At 45.6% G+C, this 19,923-nt stretch overlaps 1 protein-coding gene across 2 annotated transcripts in view; it reads right to left on the bottom strand.

Moving 5' to 3' along the window:
• The window catches only part of miga1 (mitoguardin 1), a 34,449-nt gene that overhangs the window by 10,387 nt on the left and 4,139 nt on the right, over nt 1-19,923 (bottom strand). For both annotated transcript variants that reach the window (XM_071360664.1, XM_071360663.1), the window contains exons 6-8: nt 18,707-18,843; nt 14,927-15,050; nt 6,539-6,639 (exon numbers count right to left, since the gene is read on the bottom strand). In XM_071360664.1, coding sequence (XP_071216765.1) covers nt 6,539-6,639; nt 14,927-15,050; nt 18,707-18,843 — 362 coding nt within the window. The remainder of the gene's footprint in view (nt 1-6,538; nt 6,640-14,926; nt 15,051-18,706; nt 18,844-19,923) is intronic.

Genomic DNA, 19,923 nt, shown 5'->3' with positions numbered 1-19,923 from the left:
ATTTCTCTAAAACAGGCTATAGGCTACATGTGCACCACCAAGTCAGAACAGTAGGCTAAGTTGTGAGGGGGAAAGGGACCAAAATATTAGGGTGAGGCACATGGGTTACTAACAGTTTACGACACAACATACACTTATGTATACTGTAGCTAAGAAAGTAATACTTTCTTCCTGGCATTTACAATTTATGTAGCAGCATACAATACATTTTTGGACTCACTTCAACAGGAAGGTGGCGTGGCAGTCCTTGTGGGCAAATTGTCATTAAACTTTGTCACCAAAGTCTGGCATTCTCTGGATTTATGCTGGTTTCAAGACAACTAGGAACTCTGAAAAAAACAAGGTTGAATCATGACGTCAGTGATCTTCAGGCCGGCGCTCTAGAAAACGAGGCCAGAGTTCCTGACGTGCAATTCCAAGTTGGTTGACCATTCAAAACTTATTTTCCCAGTCTGAGATAATTCCCCCCCCTCCCCAGAGTTCCCAGTTGTCTTGAACTCACTGAAGTCAGAGATTTCCAGTTCCAAGATATTTTGAAAGCAGCAAAAGTCATGCTGGATTGACAGCATGGCCAATGTATTCGACCTTTTCTGGCCCATGGTGTTGCTTGTGAATGTTTATCCTTTTTAAGCTTGAAAAAGAGACCCTTTCAGACAGATGTTTTAAACCCTTAAACCCAGACTTGGACCACACACCCTCTCCACTGAATAGCCGGCTGGGGAAGCAAAATAGTGATTGCTTTGCAACACTTGCAGTTAGGCACGGATTCCTTCCAAACCACTCATTGTTGAACTTGCGATTTCCCACTTGTGTAATGTCCAATGGCCGATGACACCGATACATTTTATCTATAATTTATCTTCGTATGACAAGGATGTGCCAGTAGATTGTGTATTATGTGAGTTTCTCCCATTCTTCTCTGCTGATCCTTTCAAGCTCTGTCAGGTTGGATGGGGTGCATCGCTGCACAGTTCTTTTCAAGTCTTTCCAGAGATGTTCGATTGGGTTCAAGTCTGGGCCATTCAAGGACATTCAGAGACTGGTCCCGAAGATACTTATGCATTGTCTTGGCTGTGTGCTTAGGGTCGTTGTCCTGTTGGAAGGTGGACCTTCGCCCCAGTCTGAGGTCCTGAGCGCTCTGGAGCAGGTTTTCATCAAGGATCTCTGTACTTTACTCCATTCATCTTTCCCTTGATCCTGACTAGTCTCCAGTCCCTGCCGCCCTGTCCCTTCACCGTAGGGATGGTGGCAGGTTTCCTCCAGACATGACGATTGGCATTCAGGCCGAAGAGTTCAATCTTGGTTTCATCAAACCAGATCATTTTCCCCCCTCATTGCCAAAAGGCAGCTAAAGATTCTTAGACAAACTCCCAAGTGGGCTGTCATATACCTGTTAGGTCAGATTTTTTTTATGTTACCCATTTCGAAAAGATCCCTGGTATTTGTAGTTGAATCTGTGCTTGAAATTCAATACTTGACAGAAGGACCTTAGACAGATATCTATCTATATCATGAGGGACATAGTTAGTAATTAAAAAATCATGTCAACCCTGTGAGAAAAATGATTCCCCCCTCCAGAGTCCATGTAACTTGTGTGATTTCTTAAGCCACATTAAGGCAAGCTTAAATTAGTTTATTAAAATGGCTGAATACTAATGCAATGATTATATTTTAGTTATGAAATGTGCATTTAGCTACACTGAACAAAAATAGAAATGCAACATGCAAGAATTTAAAAGATTTTACTGAGTTACAGTTCATAAGGAAATTAGTCTAAAGAAATTAATTTAGGCCTATGGATTTTACATAACTGGGAATACAGATATGCATCTGCTGGTCACGGATACCTTAAAACAAAAGGTAGGGGACGTGGATCAGAAAACCAGTCAGTATCTGGTGTGACCACCATTTGCCTCATGCAGCGTGACACATCTCCTTCACATAGAGTTGATCAGGCTGTTGATTGTGGCCTGTGGATCACCGCATGGTACGTCAACTGCACCGCCCACATCCGCAGGACTCTGCAGAGGGTGGTGCCGTCTGCTCAACGCCTCACCGGGGGCACACTGCCTGCCCTCCAAAACATCAACCACCGCCCTTTCAACCCACTATCATTCAGAAGGTGAGGTCAGTAGAGGTACATCAAAGCTGGGACCGAGACTGAAAAACAGCTTCTATTTTATTTTATTTTATTTTACCGTTATTTTACCAGGTAAGTTGACTGAGAACACGTTCTCATTTGCAGCAACGACCTGGGGAATAGTTACAGGGGAGAGGGGGATGAATGAGCCAATTGTAAACTATCTCAAGGCCATCAGACTAAATAGCTATCACTACCCAGTTACTCAACCCTGCACTTTAGAGGCTGCCGCCCTATATACATAGACATGGAATCCCTGGTCACTTTAATAATGTTTCCATACGGTTTTACTCATCTCATATATACTGTATTCTATTCTAATGTAATATACTGTATTCTATTCTAATGCCACTCCGACATTGCTCGTCCTAATATTTAAATATTTCTCAATTCCATTATTTTAGATGTGTTTATTGTTAAGATACTACTGCACTGTTGGAGCTAGGAACACAAGCATTTCCCTACACCCGCAATAACATAAATAAAATTTGATTTGGAATGTTGTCCCACTCCTCTACAACGGCTGTGTCGTAGTCGCTGGATATTGTCAGGAACACGTTGTCGTACACGTGGATCCAGAGCATCCCAAACATGCTCAATGGGTGACATGTCTGGTGAGTATGCAGGCGATGGAAGAACTGGGACATTTTCAGCTTCTAGGAATTATGTACAGATCCTTGCGACATTGGGGCTGTGCATTATCATGCTGAAACATGAGGTGATGGCGGCGGATGAATGGCACGACAACGGGCCTCAGGATCTCGTCACAGTATCTCTGTGCATTCAAATTGCCATCGATAAAATGCAATTGTGTTCGTTGTCCATAGCTTATGCCTGCTCATAACCCCACCACGGAGCACTCTGTTCACAACGTTGACATCAGCAAACCGCTCACCCACACACCATACATGCTGTCAGCCATCTGCCTGGTACAGTTGAAACCGCAATTCTGCCAAAGAGCAAACTTCTCCAGCGAGGCCAGTGAGCATTTGCCCACTGAAGTCGGTTAAGACGCTGAACTGCAGTCAGGTCAATATCTTAGTAAGGATGACACACAGATGAGCTTCTCTGAGACGGTTTCTGACAGTTTGTGCAGATATTCTTCAGTTGTGCAAACCCAGTTTCATCAGCTGTCCAGGTGGCTGGTATTGCAGGTGAAGAAGCTGGATGTGGAGGCCCTAGGCTGGCATGGTGACACGTGGTCTGCGGTTGTGAAGCCGATTGGATATACTGCCAAATTCTATAAAAACGACATTGGAGGCAGCTTATGGTAGAGTAATGAACATTCAATTCTCTGGCAACCGCTCTGGTGGACATTCCTGCAGTCAGCATGCCAATTGCAAAACTTGACACATCTGTGGCATTGTGTTGTGACACAAAACAGCACATTTTAGAATGCCCTTTAATTGTTCTCAGCACAAGGTGCACCTGTGTAATGATCATGCTGTTTAATCAGCTGATTGATATGCCACACCTGTCAGGTGGATGGATTATCTTGGCAAAGGAGAAATGCTCACTAATAGGGATGTAAACCAATGTGTGCACAAAATGAGAGAAATAAGCTTGTGTGTATAGAACATTTCAGGGATATTTTATTTCACCTCATGAATCATGGGACGCGTGTTTATTTTTGTTGAGTATAAATGGTTTGTTTTTCTTCCACTTAGTGTTTCGAGTAGATGACAAAAACTGACAAATCTACTTTTAAAATCCCACTTTTTAACTCAATACAATTTTTTTAAATCCAAGGGGTCAGAATACTTTTGCAAGGCACTGTTGATGGTTAATCAAATCCAATTGTATTTTTCACAAGCTTGGTAAACAACAGTGAAATGCTTTCCAACAATACAGAGAGAAATAGAAAGATAACGAGGGATAAAAACCAATGAGTAACGATAACTTGGTTATATACATGGGTACTGAGTCCATGAGCAGGGGTAGGAGGTAATAACTTGGCTATATAAACAGGGTACCAGTACTGAGTCGATGTGCAGGGGTACGAGGTAATTGAGGTAGATATGTACACATGGGTAGGGATAAAGTGAGTAGACAACAGGATAGATAATAAACCATAACAGCAGGGTATGTCAGAGGAAGACCCCAAAGAAGGTCAAAGACTCCAGTCACCCAAGTTATAGACTGTTCTCTCTGCTACTGCACGGCAAGCAGTATCGTAGCACCAAGTCTAGGACCAAAAGGCTCCTTAACAGCTTCTACCCCCAAGCCACAAGACTGCAGAACAATTAATAAAATCGCCACCGGACAATTTACATGTACCCCCCCAAACCTTTTGTACACTGCTGCTACTCGCTGTTTATTATCCATGCATAGTCACTTTACCACTACTTGCATGTAGAAATTACCTTGACTAACCTGTACCCCCGCCCAAGAATTTCACAGTAAGGTCTACATCTGTTGTATTCAATGTATTTGTATTTATTATGGATCCCGACTAGTTCCTGCCAAGGCAGCAGCTACTCTTCCTGGGGTTTATTATGGACCCCCATTAGTTCCTGTCAAGGCAGCGGCTACTCTTCCTGGGGTTTATTATGGATCCCCATTAGTTCCTGCCAAGGCAGCAGCTACTCTTCCTGGGGTTTATTATGGACCCCCATTAGTTCCTGTCAAGGCAGCAGCTACTCTTCCTGGGGTTTATTATGGATCCCCATTAGTTCCTGCCAAGGCAGCAGCTACTCTTCCTGGGGTCCAGCGAAATGAAGGCAGTTATGGATGTATTGTTTAAAATAAAATGTATAACAGATTTCACAACACACTGTGTGCCCTCAGGCCCCTACTCCACAACAAAAAAATCTATGTGTACGTGTGTGTAAGTTATCGTGTGTGTGTGTGTGTGTGTGTGTGTGTGTAGGCACGTGTCTGTGTTGCTTCACAGTCCCCACTGTTCCATAAGGTGTAAGAGTGTACAAAGCTGTCATCAAGGCAAAGGAGGGGTTATTTGAAGAATCTCAAATATATTTTAATTTGTTTTACACTTTTTTGGTTAGAACATGATTCCATATGTGTTATTTCATAGTTTTCATGTAGAAAATAGTAAAAGTAAAGAAAACCCATGGAATGAGTAGGTGCTGTAAACCTTGTGACCGGTAGTGTAGATTGATGACAAACCTTAACATTGTCGATAGGGATTTCTTAATTTTTTGTCAGTTCATAAATCATATTCCAGAATTGACTACTTTTTGTTGGGACTCCAAACTAATTTCAGCAGCTGCGTCGGCTACCTATCACCCGATTCTAATTACAGACAACTCTCCGCTGTCCATGGTGCTGAAACAGGACAATATGTCTGCAGGTCGGCAACTTTGGCACTTGAGACTTTTTGTCAGCATTTGAAGTTTCCTTGGAGCTAACGACACGGGGGATATTGACAACGACTATCCTTCGGGAATCTCTCAGGGCTGTGATATGAGGTCACATTTTTCCCCCATATAAAATCGGAGAGGAAGAAACACGCCAATACCAGGATGAAAGAATTTGAGAGAGAGTTAGAGGAACGTTTAGAATTAATTCCTAGAATGCAGATCAAAGTAGAAATATGAATACAATACTATCCTTTCGAAACGAATGGGGTCTTAACTTTGTTGCGTTCTAGCAAGTAATTTTGAACTGAGTGACAAACCACAAATGATTAGCAAGACAGCCAAGACATGTACAGGCATCTAGAGCTATTCATAAAATAAAAAGACCAGAATGGTCAAACAGTAACAGATCCACAGGGTATTAAAAAATGTTTTGAGCAGTTTTAACCCCGTACTGCTGTACATCAATCAAAATACGATGCCACTGATCCACAAACTATGGAGCGCTTTTTCTCACCGAATGTGTACTTCCTAAACTGCTGCACTCGATGCCGGGTCGACTTGAGGAGATTAACGCAGCGATAGCACAATTTCCAAACAGCATGGCCCCTGGACCCGATGGATATGGAAAATAATTCTATAAGAAATACTGTGCCAGTCTAGTTCCACTCCTGTTGCGAATGTTTAAACATTCGAAATGCCAAATTCACGCAAAACACTATGAGGCTACTATAGCACTGATCTTGATTAGAGAGAGAGATTCCATGGAGATGTCGTCTTATCGCCCCGTGTCGTTACTCCCCATCGAGAATAAGGTGCTGCACCCCACTCAATATTTATTTTTGTTTTAACACGGCTTGTAACGACTATATGCGGTCTTAAAATGTGCGTGAGTTTAAGTTTTGTTTTATCCTCTGAAGTTGCCGTTCCATTCAACACTACAACGAATGTCAATGTTTGTATCTGTCTTTTTTATTGGAAAATAATAAACAGATAATAAAAAATGTAAAAGATTGACTGGATGAGCCTGGTAATGTAATGCCGGCACTCTACAGTGTAGTGAGGTGTGTGTGTGTCTTACCTCTGCAGCAGACATGAAGGAGTCGTTGGAGGCGATGCTGATGGAGTCTTTGAGACAGGACACATCATCCAGATCATCTCTACAAAACACACGAGTCTTATCTGAAACAAAACATCAACGTTTATTGGTTGCGTACACAGGTTTAGCATATGTTATAGTGAGTGCAGCAAAATGCTTATGTTACTAGCTCCTAACAAACGCAGTATAATGTCAAACAAATCCAATAACCAACCCAAATTGTACTGTAACAGTAATCCAAATGCATTCTATAGGTACAGTGGGGAGAACAAGTATTTGATACACTGCCGATTTTGCAGGTTTTCCAACTTACAAAGCATGTAGAGGTCTGTAATTTTTATCATAGGTACACTTCAACTGTGAGAGACGGAATCTAAAACAAAAATCCAGAAAATCACATTGTATGATTTTTAAGTAATTAATTTGCATTTTATTGCATGACATAAGTATTTGATACATCAGAAAAGCAGAACTTAATATTTGGTACAGAAACCTTTGTTTGCAATTACAAAGATCATACGTTTCCTGTAGTTATTGACCAGGTTTGCACACACTGCAGCAGGGATTTTGGCCCTCTCCTCCCTACAGATCTTCTCCAGATCCTTCAGGTTTCGGGGCTGTCGCTGGGCAATACGGAGTTTCAGCTCCCTCCAAAGATTTCCTATTGGGTTCAGGTCTGGAGACTGGCTAGGCCACTCCAGGACCTTGAGATGCTTCTTACGGAGCCACTCCTTAGTTGCCATGGCTGTGTGCTTCGTGTCGTTGTCATGCTGGAAGACCCAGCCACGACCCATCTTCAATGCTCTTACTGAGGGAAGGAGGTTGTTGGCCAAGATCTCGCGATACATGGCCCCATCCATCCTCCCCTCAATACGGTGCAGTCGTCCTGTCCCCTTTGCAGAAAAGCATCCCCAAATAATGATGTTTCCACCTCCATGCTTCACGGTTGGGATGGTGTTCTTGGGGTTGTACTCATACTTCTTCTTCCTCCAAACACGGCGAGTGGAGTTAGACCAAAAAGCTCTATTTTTGTCTCATCAGACCACATGACCTTCTCCCATTCCTCCTCTGGATCATCCAGATGGTCATTGGCAAACTTCAGACAGACCTGGACATGCACTGGCTTAAGCAGGGGGACCTTGCGTGCGCTGCAGGATTTTAATCCATGACGGCGTAGTGTGTTACTAATGGTTTTCTTTGAGACTGTGGTCCCAGCTCTCTTCAGGTCATTGACCAGGTCCTGCCGTGTAGTTCTGGGCTGATCCCTCACCTTCCTCATGATCATTGATGCCCCACGAGGTGAAATCTTGCATGGAGCCCCAGACCGAGGGTGATTGACCGTCATCTTGAACTTCTTCTATTTTCTAATAATTGCGCCAACAGTTGTTGCCTTCTCACCAAGCTGCTTGCCTATTGTCCTGTAGCCCATCCCAGCCTTGTGCAGGTCTACAATTTTATCCCTGATGTCCTTACACAGCTCTCTGGTCTTGGCCATTGTGGAGAGGTTGGAATCTGTTTGATTGAGTGTGTGGACAGGTGTCTTTTATACAGGTAACGAGTTCAAACAGGTGCAGTTAATACAGGTAATGAGTGGAGAACAGGAGGGCTTCTTAAAGAAAAACTAACAGGTCTGTGAGAGCCGGAATTCTTACTGGTTGGTAGGTGATCAAATACTTATGTCATGCAATAAAATGCAAATTAATTATTTAAAAATCATACAATGTGATTTTCTGGATTTTTGTTTTAGATTCCGTCTCTCACAGTTGAAGTGTACCTATGATAAAAATTACAGACCTCTACATGCTTTGTAAGTAGGAAAACCTTCAAAATCGGCAGTGTATCAAATACTTGTTCTCCCCACTGTATATACCCCAGATTAAATTAAACAAGACACCCTAGGAATGGCCTGTACGGCAGTAGACCCCCTAGGAATGGCCTGTACGGCAGTAGACCCCCTAGGAATGACCTGTACGGCAGTAGACCCCCTAGGAATGGCCTGTACGGCAGTAGACCCCCTAGGAATGGCCTGTACGGCAGTAGACCCCCTAGGAATGGCCTGTACGGCAGTAGACCCCCTAGGAATGGCCTGTACGGCAGTAGACACCCTAGGAATGGCCTGTACGGCAGTAGACACCCTAGGAATGGCATGTACAGCAGTAGCTATTAGAGTGAGCCATGTCAAGAACACAGTATTTAAATAACCAGTACAAAACCCCAAGGCGAAATGCATAGAATTAGCTTCAGGACAGAATATAAATATACAAAGCTTTCGGAAAGTATTCAGACCACTTTCCTTTTTCCACGTTACAGCCTTACTCTAAATAAAAACATTTCCTCATCAATCTACACACACAATACCCCATAATGACAAAGCAAAAACAGGTTTAGAATTTTTTTTTTAAATACCTTATTTATATTAGTATTCAGACCCTTTGCTATGAGACTCGTAATTGAGCTCAGGTGCATCCTGTTTCCATTGACCATCCTTGAGGTGTTTCTACAACTTGATTGGAGTCGACCTGTGGTAAATTCAATTGATTGGACATGTAAACACGCCCCCCTCAGAGAGACACAGCTAAATGGGAGATCTCACATCTTTTAACATGTTTTTTTTTTTTTACAAAAGTATAGATTTGGAGTTTGATAAACTTGGATTTTTCGGCGGGTACATATGCAGGATGCTATCCTCCACAGCATGGCCTTCGCTCCAGATCAAAACTCCAAACCTACAACCTAATTCTGACCAAGATTAACCGGAGAGATTTCTGCTTCCGAGGTTCTCTTTTTCCCAAGCTATACAGAGGGTGCTCTAGCAAACAAACAGCAGAGAGCTGAGGACACCATTCCAACCTGGAACTGAGCTCCCACGCTTGAAAGGACAGACCAGATAATCAATTAGCACTAAGGTGTGAAGTAAAAGGGCTTTGGGCCCAACAGGAGTCTTTGAAGTGTCCTCTGAAGCCCCCTCCTGCTGTTCAAAGACCATTCACTGGCATTTTCTACAAGAGATCTGCCTCCAGAAATAAAAGCTTCGAGTGGGTGTGACACCTCTTGTTGCCTGCTGCACTGCTGCTTGGATTCCACCTGGTGATCTGTTCACCGTCTGCCCTGTATCCCCCTGTCTGGTACCAGGTACCTCCACCACACTCACCCCTCTCTCCCGAGCTTTCGCTCGCCTCCTGCACACGCGTACTGTTGTGGCGAGTGACTGAACTTACAATGGCTAGCCCCAAGTCCTTATACAGTTGGAGTGGAAAGTTTACATACACCTTAGCCAAATACATTTAAACTCAGTTTCACAACTCCTGACATTTAATCCAGTAAATTCCCTGTCTTAGGTCAGTTAAGATCACCACTTTATTTTAAGAATGTGAAATGTTAGAATAATAGCAGAGAGAGAATGATTTTTCAGCTTTTATTTCTTTCATCACATTCCCAGTGGGTCAGAAGTTTACATACATTCAATTCGTATTTGGTAGCATTGCCTTTAAATTGTTTCACTTGTGGAAGGCTACCCGAAACATTTGACCCAAGCTTCCCACAATAAGTTGGGTGAATTTTGGCCCATTCCTCCTGACAGAGCTGGTGTAACTGAATCAGGTTTGTAGGCCTCCTTGCTCGCACACGCTTTTTCAGTTCTGCCCACACATTTTCTATAGGATTGAGGTCAGGGCTTTGTGATGGCCACTCCAATACCTTGACTTTGTGGTCCTTAAGCCATTTTGTCACAACTTTGGAAGTATGCTTGGGATCATTGTCCATTTGGAAGACCCATTTGCGACCAAGCTTTAACTTCCTGACTGATGTCTTGAGATGTTGCTTCAATATATTCACTTAATTTTTCTCCCTCATAATGCCATCTATTTTGTGAAGTGCACCAGTCCCTCCTGCAGCAAAGCACCCCCACAACATGATGCTGCCACCCCCGTGCTTCACGGTTGGGATGGTGTTCTTCAGCTTGCAAGCCTACCCCTTTTTCCTCCAAACATAACGATGGTCATTATGGCCAAACAGTTCTATTTTTGTTCCATCAGACCAGAGGACATTTCTCCAAAAAGTACAATCTTCTGATCCACTGGAATTGTGACACAGTGAATTATATGTGAAATGATCTGTCTGTAAACAATTGTTGGAAAAATGACTTGTCATGCACACAGGAGATGTCCTAACCTACTTATCAAAACTATAGTTTAACTAATGGCTACAATCCCGTTAACGGGATGGTATGACAACAGCCAGTGAAAGTGCAGGGCGCCAAATTCAAACAACAGAAATCTCATAATTAACATTCCTCAGACATACATGTGTCTTATACCATTTTAAAAGGTAATCTTGTTGTTAATCCCACCAAAGTGTCCGATTTCAAATAGGCTTCTCAGCGAAAGCACTACAAACGATTATGTTAGGTCACACCAAACCACAATAAGCACAGCCATTTTTCCAGCGAAAGATAGCTTCACAAAAACCAGAAAGAGAAAATTAACCACTAACCTTTGATTATCTTCATCAGACGACACTCATAGGACTTCATGTTACACAATACATGAATGTTTTGTTTGATAAAGTTCATATTTATATAAAAAAATCGGAGTTTACATTGGCGCGTTACATTCACTAGTTCCAAAAACATCCAGTGATTTTGCATAGCCACATCGATTCAACAGAAATACTCATCATAAATGGAGATGATAATACAAGTTATACACATGGAATTATAGATATACCTCTCCTTAATGCAACCGCTGTGTCAGATTTCAAAAAAACTTTACGGAAAAAGCAAACCATGCAATAATCTGAGACGGAGCTCAGAACAATAGTCAAATTAGCCGCCATGTTGGAGTCAACAGAAACCAGAAATTACATGATAAATATTCCCCTTACCTTTGATGATCTTCATCATAATGCACTCCCAGGAATCCCAGGTCCACAATAAATGCTTGGTTTGTTCGATAATGTCCGTTATGTCCAATTAGCTACTTTGGTTAGCGCGTTTGGTAAACAATTCCAAAGTCACGAAGCGCGTTCAATAAAACCTGACGAAATGTCCAAAAGTTCCGTAACAGTCAGTAGAAACATGTCAAACAATGTATTGAATCAATCTTTAGAATGCTGTTAACATAAACCTGTCTAAAACTGTAGGGGTACAGCCCATTGGCTACTGTCTAAAACTGTAGGGGTACAGCCTATTGGCTACTGTCTAAAACTGTAGGGGTACAGCCCATTGGCTACTGTCAAACTGTAGGGGTACAGCCCATTGGCTACAGCCTAAAACTGTAGGGGTACAGCCTATTGGCTACAGCCTAAAACTGTAGGGGTACAGCCTATTGGCTACTGTCTAAAACTGTAGGGGTACAGCCTATTGGCTACTGTCTAAAACTGTAGGGGTACAGCCTATTGGCTACTGTCTAAAACTAAGGGTACAGCCTATTGGCTACTGTCTAAAACTGTAAGGGTACAGCCTCAGTGTTCACTGGAATTTGTACAAAATTCTCAATGTTCAAGTTTCTGCTCACAAGACCTAAAATCTGCTCAATGCCCCAGGGAACATCCAATACAGTACCAACCAAGCTTCTGCAACATTTCTCCACGACACTGGAGTCAAACTAAATATTATTAAACACGCTACTACACACTATCATCATCATCATCTCTAACAGACACTGGAGTCTAATCTGAAACAAAATGGTTGAAATTATAATGTTGATCATGGACGATCAGTCATAGCATCCGTAGCTGTCTATGAATTTGAGAGTGGTTACATTTCCCCAGCCTCAGCAGTTCACCTAAAACAATGGTGGCCGCATTGTTACGGTTTAAACTGCAGATTACCTTGTTAATGTATCTCTACGGAGACAGATGCATCATGTCTTTTCAACTCGTCCAGTAGTGTCTAAGATTAGCCTGTAGGGTCTACCGTCCAGTAGTGTCTAAGATTAGCCTGTAGGGTCTACCGTCCAGTAGTGTCTAAGATTAGCCTGTAGGGTCTACCGTCCAGTAGTCTTTTAGATTAGCCTGTAGGGTCTACCGTCCAGTAGTGTCTTAGATTAGCCTGTAGGGTCTACCGTCCAGTAGTGTCTAAGATTAGCCTGTAGGGTCTACCGTCCAGTAGTGTCTAAGATTAGCCTGTAGTCTACCGTCCAGTAGTGTCTTAGATTAGCCTGTAGAGTCTACCGTCCAGTAGTGTCTTAGATTAGCCTGTAGAGTCTACCGTCCAGTAGTGTCTTAGATTAGCCTGTAGGGTCTACCGTCCAGTAGTGTCTAAAATTAGCCTGTAGGGTCTACCGTCCAGTAGTGTCTAAAATTAGCCTGTAGAGTCTAGCGTCCAGTAGTGTCTTAGATTAGCCTGTAGGGTCTACCGTCCAGTAGTGTCTTAGATTAGCCTGTAGGGTCTACCGTCCAGTAGTGTCTAAGATTAGCCTGTAGAGTCTACCGTCCAGTAGTGTCTTAGATTAGCCTGTAGGGTCTACCGTCCAGTAGTGTCTTAGATTAGCCTGTAGGGTCTACCGTCCAGTAGTGTCTTAGATTAGCCTGTAGGGTCTACCGTCCAGTAGTGTCTAAGATTAGCCTGTAGGGTCTACCGTCCAGTAGTGTCTGAGATTAGCCTGTAGGGTCTACCGTCCAGTAGTGTCTTAGATTAGCCTGTAGGGTCTACCGTCCAGTAGTGTCTAAGATTAGCCTGTAGAGTCTACCGTCCAGTAGTGTCTTAGATTAGCCTGTAGGGTCTACCGTCCAGTAGCGTCTAAGATTAGCCTGTAGGGTCTACCGTCCAGTAGTGTCTTAGATTAGCCTGTAGAGTCTACCGTCCAGTAGTGTCTAAGATTAGCCTGTAGGGTCTACCGTCCAGTAGTGTCTAAGATTAGCCTGTAGGGTCTACCGTCCAGTAGTGTCTAAGATTAGCCTGTAGTCTACCGTCCAGTAGTGTCTTAGATTAGCCTGTAGAGTCTACCGTCCAGTAGTGTCTTAGATTAGCCTGTAGAGTCTACCGTCCAGTAGTGTCTTAGATTAGCCTGTAGGGTCTACCGTCCAGTAGTGTCTAAAATTAGCCTGTAGGGTCTACCGTCCAGTAGTGTCTAAAATTAGCCTGTAGAGTCTAGCGTCCAGTAGTGTCTTAGATTAGCCTATAGAGTCTACCGTCCAGTAGTGTCTTAGATTAGCCTGTAGGGTCTACCGTCCAGTAGCGTCTAAGATTAGCCTGTAGGGTCTACCGTCCAGTAGTGTCTTAGATTAGCCTGTAGAGTCTACCGTCCAGTAGTGGTCTAAGATTAGCCTGTAGGGTCTACCGTCCAGTAGTGTCTTAGATTAGCCTGTAGGGTCTACCGTCCAGTAGTGTCTAAAATTAGCCTGTAGGGTCTACCGTCCAGTAGTGTCTAAAATTAGCCTGTAGAGTCTAGCGTCCAGTAGTGTCTTAGATTAGCCTATAGAGTCTACCGTCCAGTAGTGTCTTAGATTAGCCTGTAGGGTCTACCGTCCAGTAGCGTCTAAGATTAGCCTGTAGGGTCTACCGTCCAGTAGTGTCTTAGATTAGCCTGTAGAGTCTACCGTCCAGTAGTGTCTAAGATTAGCCTGTAGGGTCTACCGTCCAGTAGTGTCTAAGATTAGCCTGTAGAGTCTACCGTCCAGTAGTGTCTAAGATTAGCCTGTAGGGTCTACCGTCCAGTAGTGTCTTAGATTAGCCTGTAGGGTCTACCGTCCAGTAGTGTCTAAGATTAGCCTGTAGGGTCTACCGTCCAGTAGTGTCTTAGATTAGCCTGTAGGGTCTACCGTCCAGTAGTGTCTAAGATTAGCCTGTAGGGTCTACCGTCCAGTAGTGTCTTAGATTAGCCTGTAGAGTCTACCGTCCAGTAGTGTCTAAGATTAGCCTGTAGGGTCTACCGTCCAGTAGTGTCTAAGATTAGCCTGTAGGGTCTACCATCCAGTAGTGTCTTAGATTAGCCTGTAGGGTCTACCGTCCAGTAGTGTCTTAGATTAGCCTGTAGAGTCTACCGTCCAGTAGTGTCTAAGATTAGCCTGTAGGGTCTACCGTCCAGTATGGGTAAATTGTCCAGTGGGGCCATGTGGAGACATGACTAGCAGGGTTTGATGAAGATTTCACATCAGTAGAATGTGGAAGCAGCGTACTGAACTGCAGAGTGTTCATGGCAGAACTAATAGACTCCATGTCACGTCACAGAAAATATCCTTTGTGTGTAAATACGGTTGTGTGTAAGTACGGTTAATTGTGTGTGTGACAACGTGTTCATTTCCCTGGCTGTCCGTGTCCGGCTGTGTGCGTGTCCCTGTCCGAGTGCGTTTGTGAGTCTGTGTGTGTGTGTGTGAGTGAGCGAGAGAGCATGTCCGTGTGTGTCTGGCTGTGGCTGTGTGTGTTCTCACCGTGGCTGCCGCTGTGTGAGGAAGGTTCAGACACGCCCAGAGCTCCTTCAAACTCCTCCTGTAGTCTGTACGCGCTCTGGAGGAGAAGCTCCAGCTTGTGGACAAACTCCGCACTGATCAGGTCCTGACCAGGAAGACACAAAGACGTTACAAGAACACACCTTTATGCACCCAGCACATACCGCACAGCACATACCGCACAGCACATACCGCACAGTACATACCGCACAGCACATACCGCACAGTACATACCGCACAGTACATACCGCACAGCACATACCGCACAGTACATACCGCACAGTACATACCGCACAGTACATACCGCACAGTACATACCGCACAGCACATACCGCACAGTACATACCGCACAGTACATACCGCACAGTACATACCGCACAGCACATACCGCACAGCACATACCGCACAGCACATACCGCACAGCACATACCGCACAGCACATACCGCACAGCACATACCGCACAGCACATACCGCACAGTACATACCGCACAGTACATACCGCACAGCACATACCGCACAGCACATACCGCCCAGCACATACCGCACAGCACATACCGCACAGCACATACCGCACAGCACATACCGCACAGCACATACCGCACAGCACATACCGCACAGCACATACCGCCCAGCACATACCGCCCAGCACATACCGCACAGCACATACCGCACAGCACATACCGCACAGCACATACCGCACAGCACATACCGCACAGCACATACCGCACAGCACATACCGCACAGTACATACCGCACAGCACATACCGCACAGCACATACCGCACAGTACATACCGCACAGTACATACCGCACAGCACATACCGCCCAGCACATACCGCACAGCACATACCGCCCAGTACATACCGCCCAGCACATACCGCACAGTACATACCGCCCAGTACATACCGCCCAGCACATACCGCACAGTACATACCGCCCAGTACATACCGCCCAGCACATACCGCACAGTACATACCGCACAGTACATACCGCCCAGTACATACCGCACAGTACATACCGCACAGCACATACCGCACAGCACATACCGCACAGCACATACCGCACAGTACATACCGCACAGCACATACCGCACAGTACATACCGCCCAGCACATACCGCACAGCACATACCGCACAGCACATACCGCACAGCACATACCGCACAGCACATACCGCCCAGTACATACCGCACAGTACATACCGCACAGCACATACCGCACAGTACATACCGCCCAGCACATACCGCACAGTACATACCGCACAGTACATACCGCACAGCACATACCGCACAGTACATACCGCACAGTACATACCGCACAGTACATACCGCACAGTACATACCGCACAGCACATACCGCACAGCACATACCGCACAGTACATACCGCACAGCACATACCGCACAGCACATACCGCACAGCACATACCGCACAGCACATACCGCACAGTACATACCGCACAGCACATACCGCACAGCACATACCGCACAGTACATACCGCACAGCACATACCGCACAGTACATACCGCACAGCACATACCGCCCAGCACATACCGCCCAGCACATACCGCCCAGTACATACCGCCCAGTACATACCGCCCAGTACATACCGCACAGCACATACCGCCCAGCACATACCGCACAGCACATACCGCACAGCACATACCGCACAGTACATACCGCACAGTACATACCGCACAGCACATACCGCACAGCACATACCGCACAGTACATACCGCACAGTACATACCGCACAGTACATACCGCACAGCACATACCGCACAGTACATACCGCACAGTACATACCGCACAGCACATACCGCACAGTACATACCGCACACATACCGCCCAGCACATACCGCACAGCACATACCGCACAGTACATACCGCACTCCCACACATATCCAGGCTGTATCACATCCGGCCGTGATTGGGAGTCCCATAGGGCGGCGCACAATTGGCCCAGCGTTGTCTGGGTTTGGCCGGTGTAGGCCTCCATCACTCTCCTCAGCTGTGCTGTCACTCTACTCAGCTGTAGAGTCTGCAGTGTATTCACCTCTATACTCTCCTCAGCTGTAGAGTCTCCAGTGTATTCACCTCTATACTCTCCTCAGCTGTAGAGTCTCCAGTGTATTCACCTCTATACTCTACTCAGCTGTAGAGTCTCCAGTGTATTCACCTCTATACTCTCCTCAGCTGTGCTGTCACTCTACTCAGCTGTAGAGTCTGCAGTGTATTCACCTCTATACTCTCCTCAGCTGTAGAGTCTCCAGTGTATTCACCTCTATACTCTCCTCAGCTGTAGAGTCTCCAGTGTATTCACCTCTATACTCTACTCAGCTGTAGAGTCTCCAGTGTATTCACCTCTATACTCTCCTCAGCTGTAGCTGTCACTCTACTCAGCTGTAGAGTCTGCAGTGTATTCACCTCTATACTCTCCTCAGCTGTAGAGTCTCCAGTGTATTCACCTCTATACTCTCCTCAGCTGTAGAGTCTCCAGTGTATTCACCTCTATACTCTACTCAGCTGTAGAGTCTGCAGTGTATTCACCTCTATACTCTCCTCAGCTGTAGAGTCTCCAGTGTATTCACCTCTCTACTCTCCTCAGCTGTAGAGTCTCCAGTGTATTCACCTCTATACTCTCCTCAGCTGTAGTCTCCAGTGTATTCACCTCTATACTCTCCTCAGCTGTAGTCTCCAGTGTATTCACCTCTATACTCTCCTCAGCTGTAGAGTATCCAGTGTATTCACCTCTATACTCTCCTCAGCTGTAGTCTCCAGTGTATTCACCTCTATACTCTCCTCAGCTGTAGAGTCTCCAGTGTATTCACCTCTATACTCTCCTCAGCTGTAGAGTCTCCAGTGTATTCACCTCTATACTCTCCTCAGCTGTAGAGTCTCCAGTGTATTCACCTCTATACTCTCCTCAGCTGTAGAGTCTCCAGTGTATTCACCTCTATACTCTCCTCAGCTGTAGAGTCTCCAGTGTATTCACCTCTATACTCTCCTCAGCTGTAGTCTCCAGTGTATTCACCTCTATACTCTCCTCAGCTGTAGTCTCCAGTGTATTCACCTCTACTCTCCTCAGCTGTAGAGTCTCCAGTGTATTCACCTCTATACTCTCCTCAGCTGTAGAGTCTCCAGTGTATTCACCTCTATACTCTCCTCAGCTGTAGAGTCTCCAGTGTATTCACCTCTATACTCTCCTCAGCTGTAGAGTCTCCAGTGTATTCACCTCTATACTCTCCTCAGCTGTAGAGTCTCCAGTGTATTCACCTCTATACTCTCCTCAGCTGTAGAGTCTCCAGTGTATTCACCTCTATACTCTCCTCAGCTGTAGAGTCTCCAGTGTATTCACCTCTATACTCTCCTCAGCTGTAGAGTCTCCAGTGTATTCACCTCTATACTCTCCTCAGCTGTAGAGTCTCCAGTGTATTCACCTCTATACTCTCCTCAGCTATAGAGTCTCCAGTGTATTCACCTCTATACTCTCCTCAGCTGTAGAGTCTCCAGTGTATTCACCTCTATACTCTACTCAGCTGTAGAGTCTGCAGTGTATTCACCTCTCTACTCTCCTCAGCTGTAGTCTCCAGTGTATTCACCTCTATACTCTCCTCAGCTGTAGAGTCTCCAGTGTATTCACCTCTATACTCTCCTCAGCTGTAGAGTCTCCAGTGTATTCACCTCTATACTCTCCTCAGCTGTAGAGTCTCCAGTGTATTCACCTCTATACTCTCCTCAGCTGTAGAGTCTCCAGTGTATTCACCTCTATACTCTCCTCAGCTGTAGAGTCTCCAGCCCCCAGCGTAAAAGAGGAACAGTCCGGCTCCTCCTCCCCTGGTCTGCCACTAAAGGTTAAGGCCTGCTCCCACCGCCTCAGAGCCTCCTCAAACAGCTCCATACCTGGAGGACAACACACATTACAAACCAGGAGTCCTGACTGCTTACATATGCCCCACCCCCTAGGACCTGACTGCTTACATATGCCCCACCCCCTAGGACCTGACTGCTTACATATGCCCCACCCCCTAGGACCTGACTGCTTACATATGCCCCCACCCCCTAGGACCTGACTGCTTACATATGCCCCCACCCCCTAGGACCTGACTGCTTACATATGCCCCCACCCCCTAGGACCTGACTGCTTACATATGCCCCACCCCCTAGGACCTGACTGCTTACATATGCCCCACCCCCTAGGACCTGACTGCTTACATATGCCCCCACCCCCTAGGACCTGACTGCTTACATATGCCCCCACCCCCTAGGACCTGACTGCTTACATATGCCCCCACCCCCTAGGACCTGACTGCTTACATATGCCCCACCCCCTAGGACCTGACTGCTTACATATGCCCCACCCCCTAGGACCTGACTGCTTACATATGCCCCACCCCCTAGGACCTGACTGCTTACATATGCCCCACCCCCTAGGACCTGACTGCTTAAATATGCCCCACCCCCTAGAACCTGACTGCTTAAATATGCCCCACCCCCTAGAACCTGACTGCTTAAATATGCCCCACCCCCTAGGACCTGACTGCTTAAATATGCCCCACCCCCTAGGACCTGACTGCTTACATATGCCCCACCCCCTAGGACCTGACTGCTTAAATATGCCCCACCCCTTAGGACCTGACTGCTTAAATACGCCCCACCCCCTAGGACCTGACTGCTTACATACGCCCCACCCCCTAGGACCTGACTGCTTAAATATGCCCCACCCCCTAGAACCTGACTGCTTACATATGCCCCACCCCCTAGAACCTGACTGCTTACATATGCCCCACCCCCTAGAACCTGACTGCTTACATATGCCCCACCCCCTAGGACCTGACTGTTTAAATATGCCCCACCCCCTAGGACCTGACTGCTTAAATATGCCCCACCCCCTAGAACCTGACTGTTTACATATGCCCCACCCCCTAGGACCTGACTGCTTAAATATGCCCCACCCCCTAGGACCGGACTGCTTAAATATGC

This window comes from Salvelinus alpinus, chromosome 23 (genome assembly GCF_045679555.1).
Source record: "Salvelinus alpinus chromosome 23, SLU_Salpinus.1, whole genome shotgun sequence".
Taxonomy (NCBI): Eukaryota; Metazoa; Chordata; class Actinopteri; order Salmoniformes; family Salmonidae; genus Salvelinus; species Salvelinus alpinus.
The sequence above is the reverse complement of the archived record's forward strand: the minus strand, read 5'-3'. Positions and strand labels throughout refer to the sequence as shown.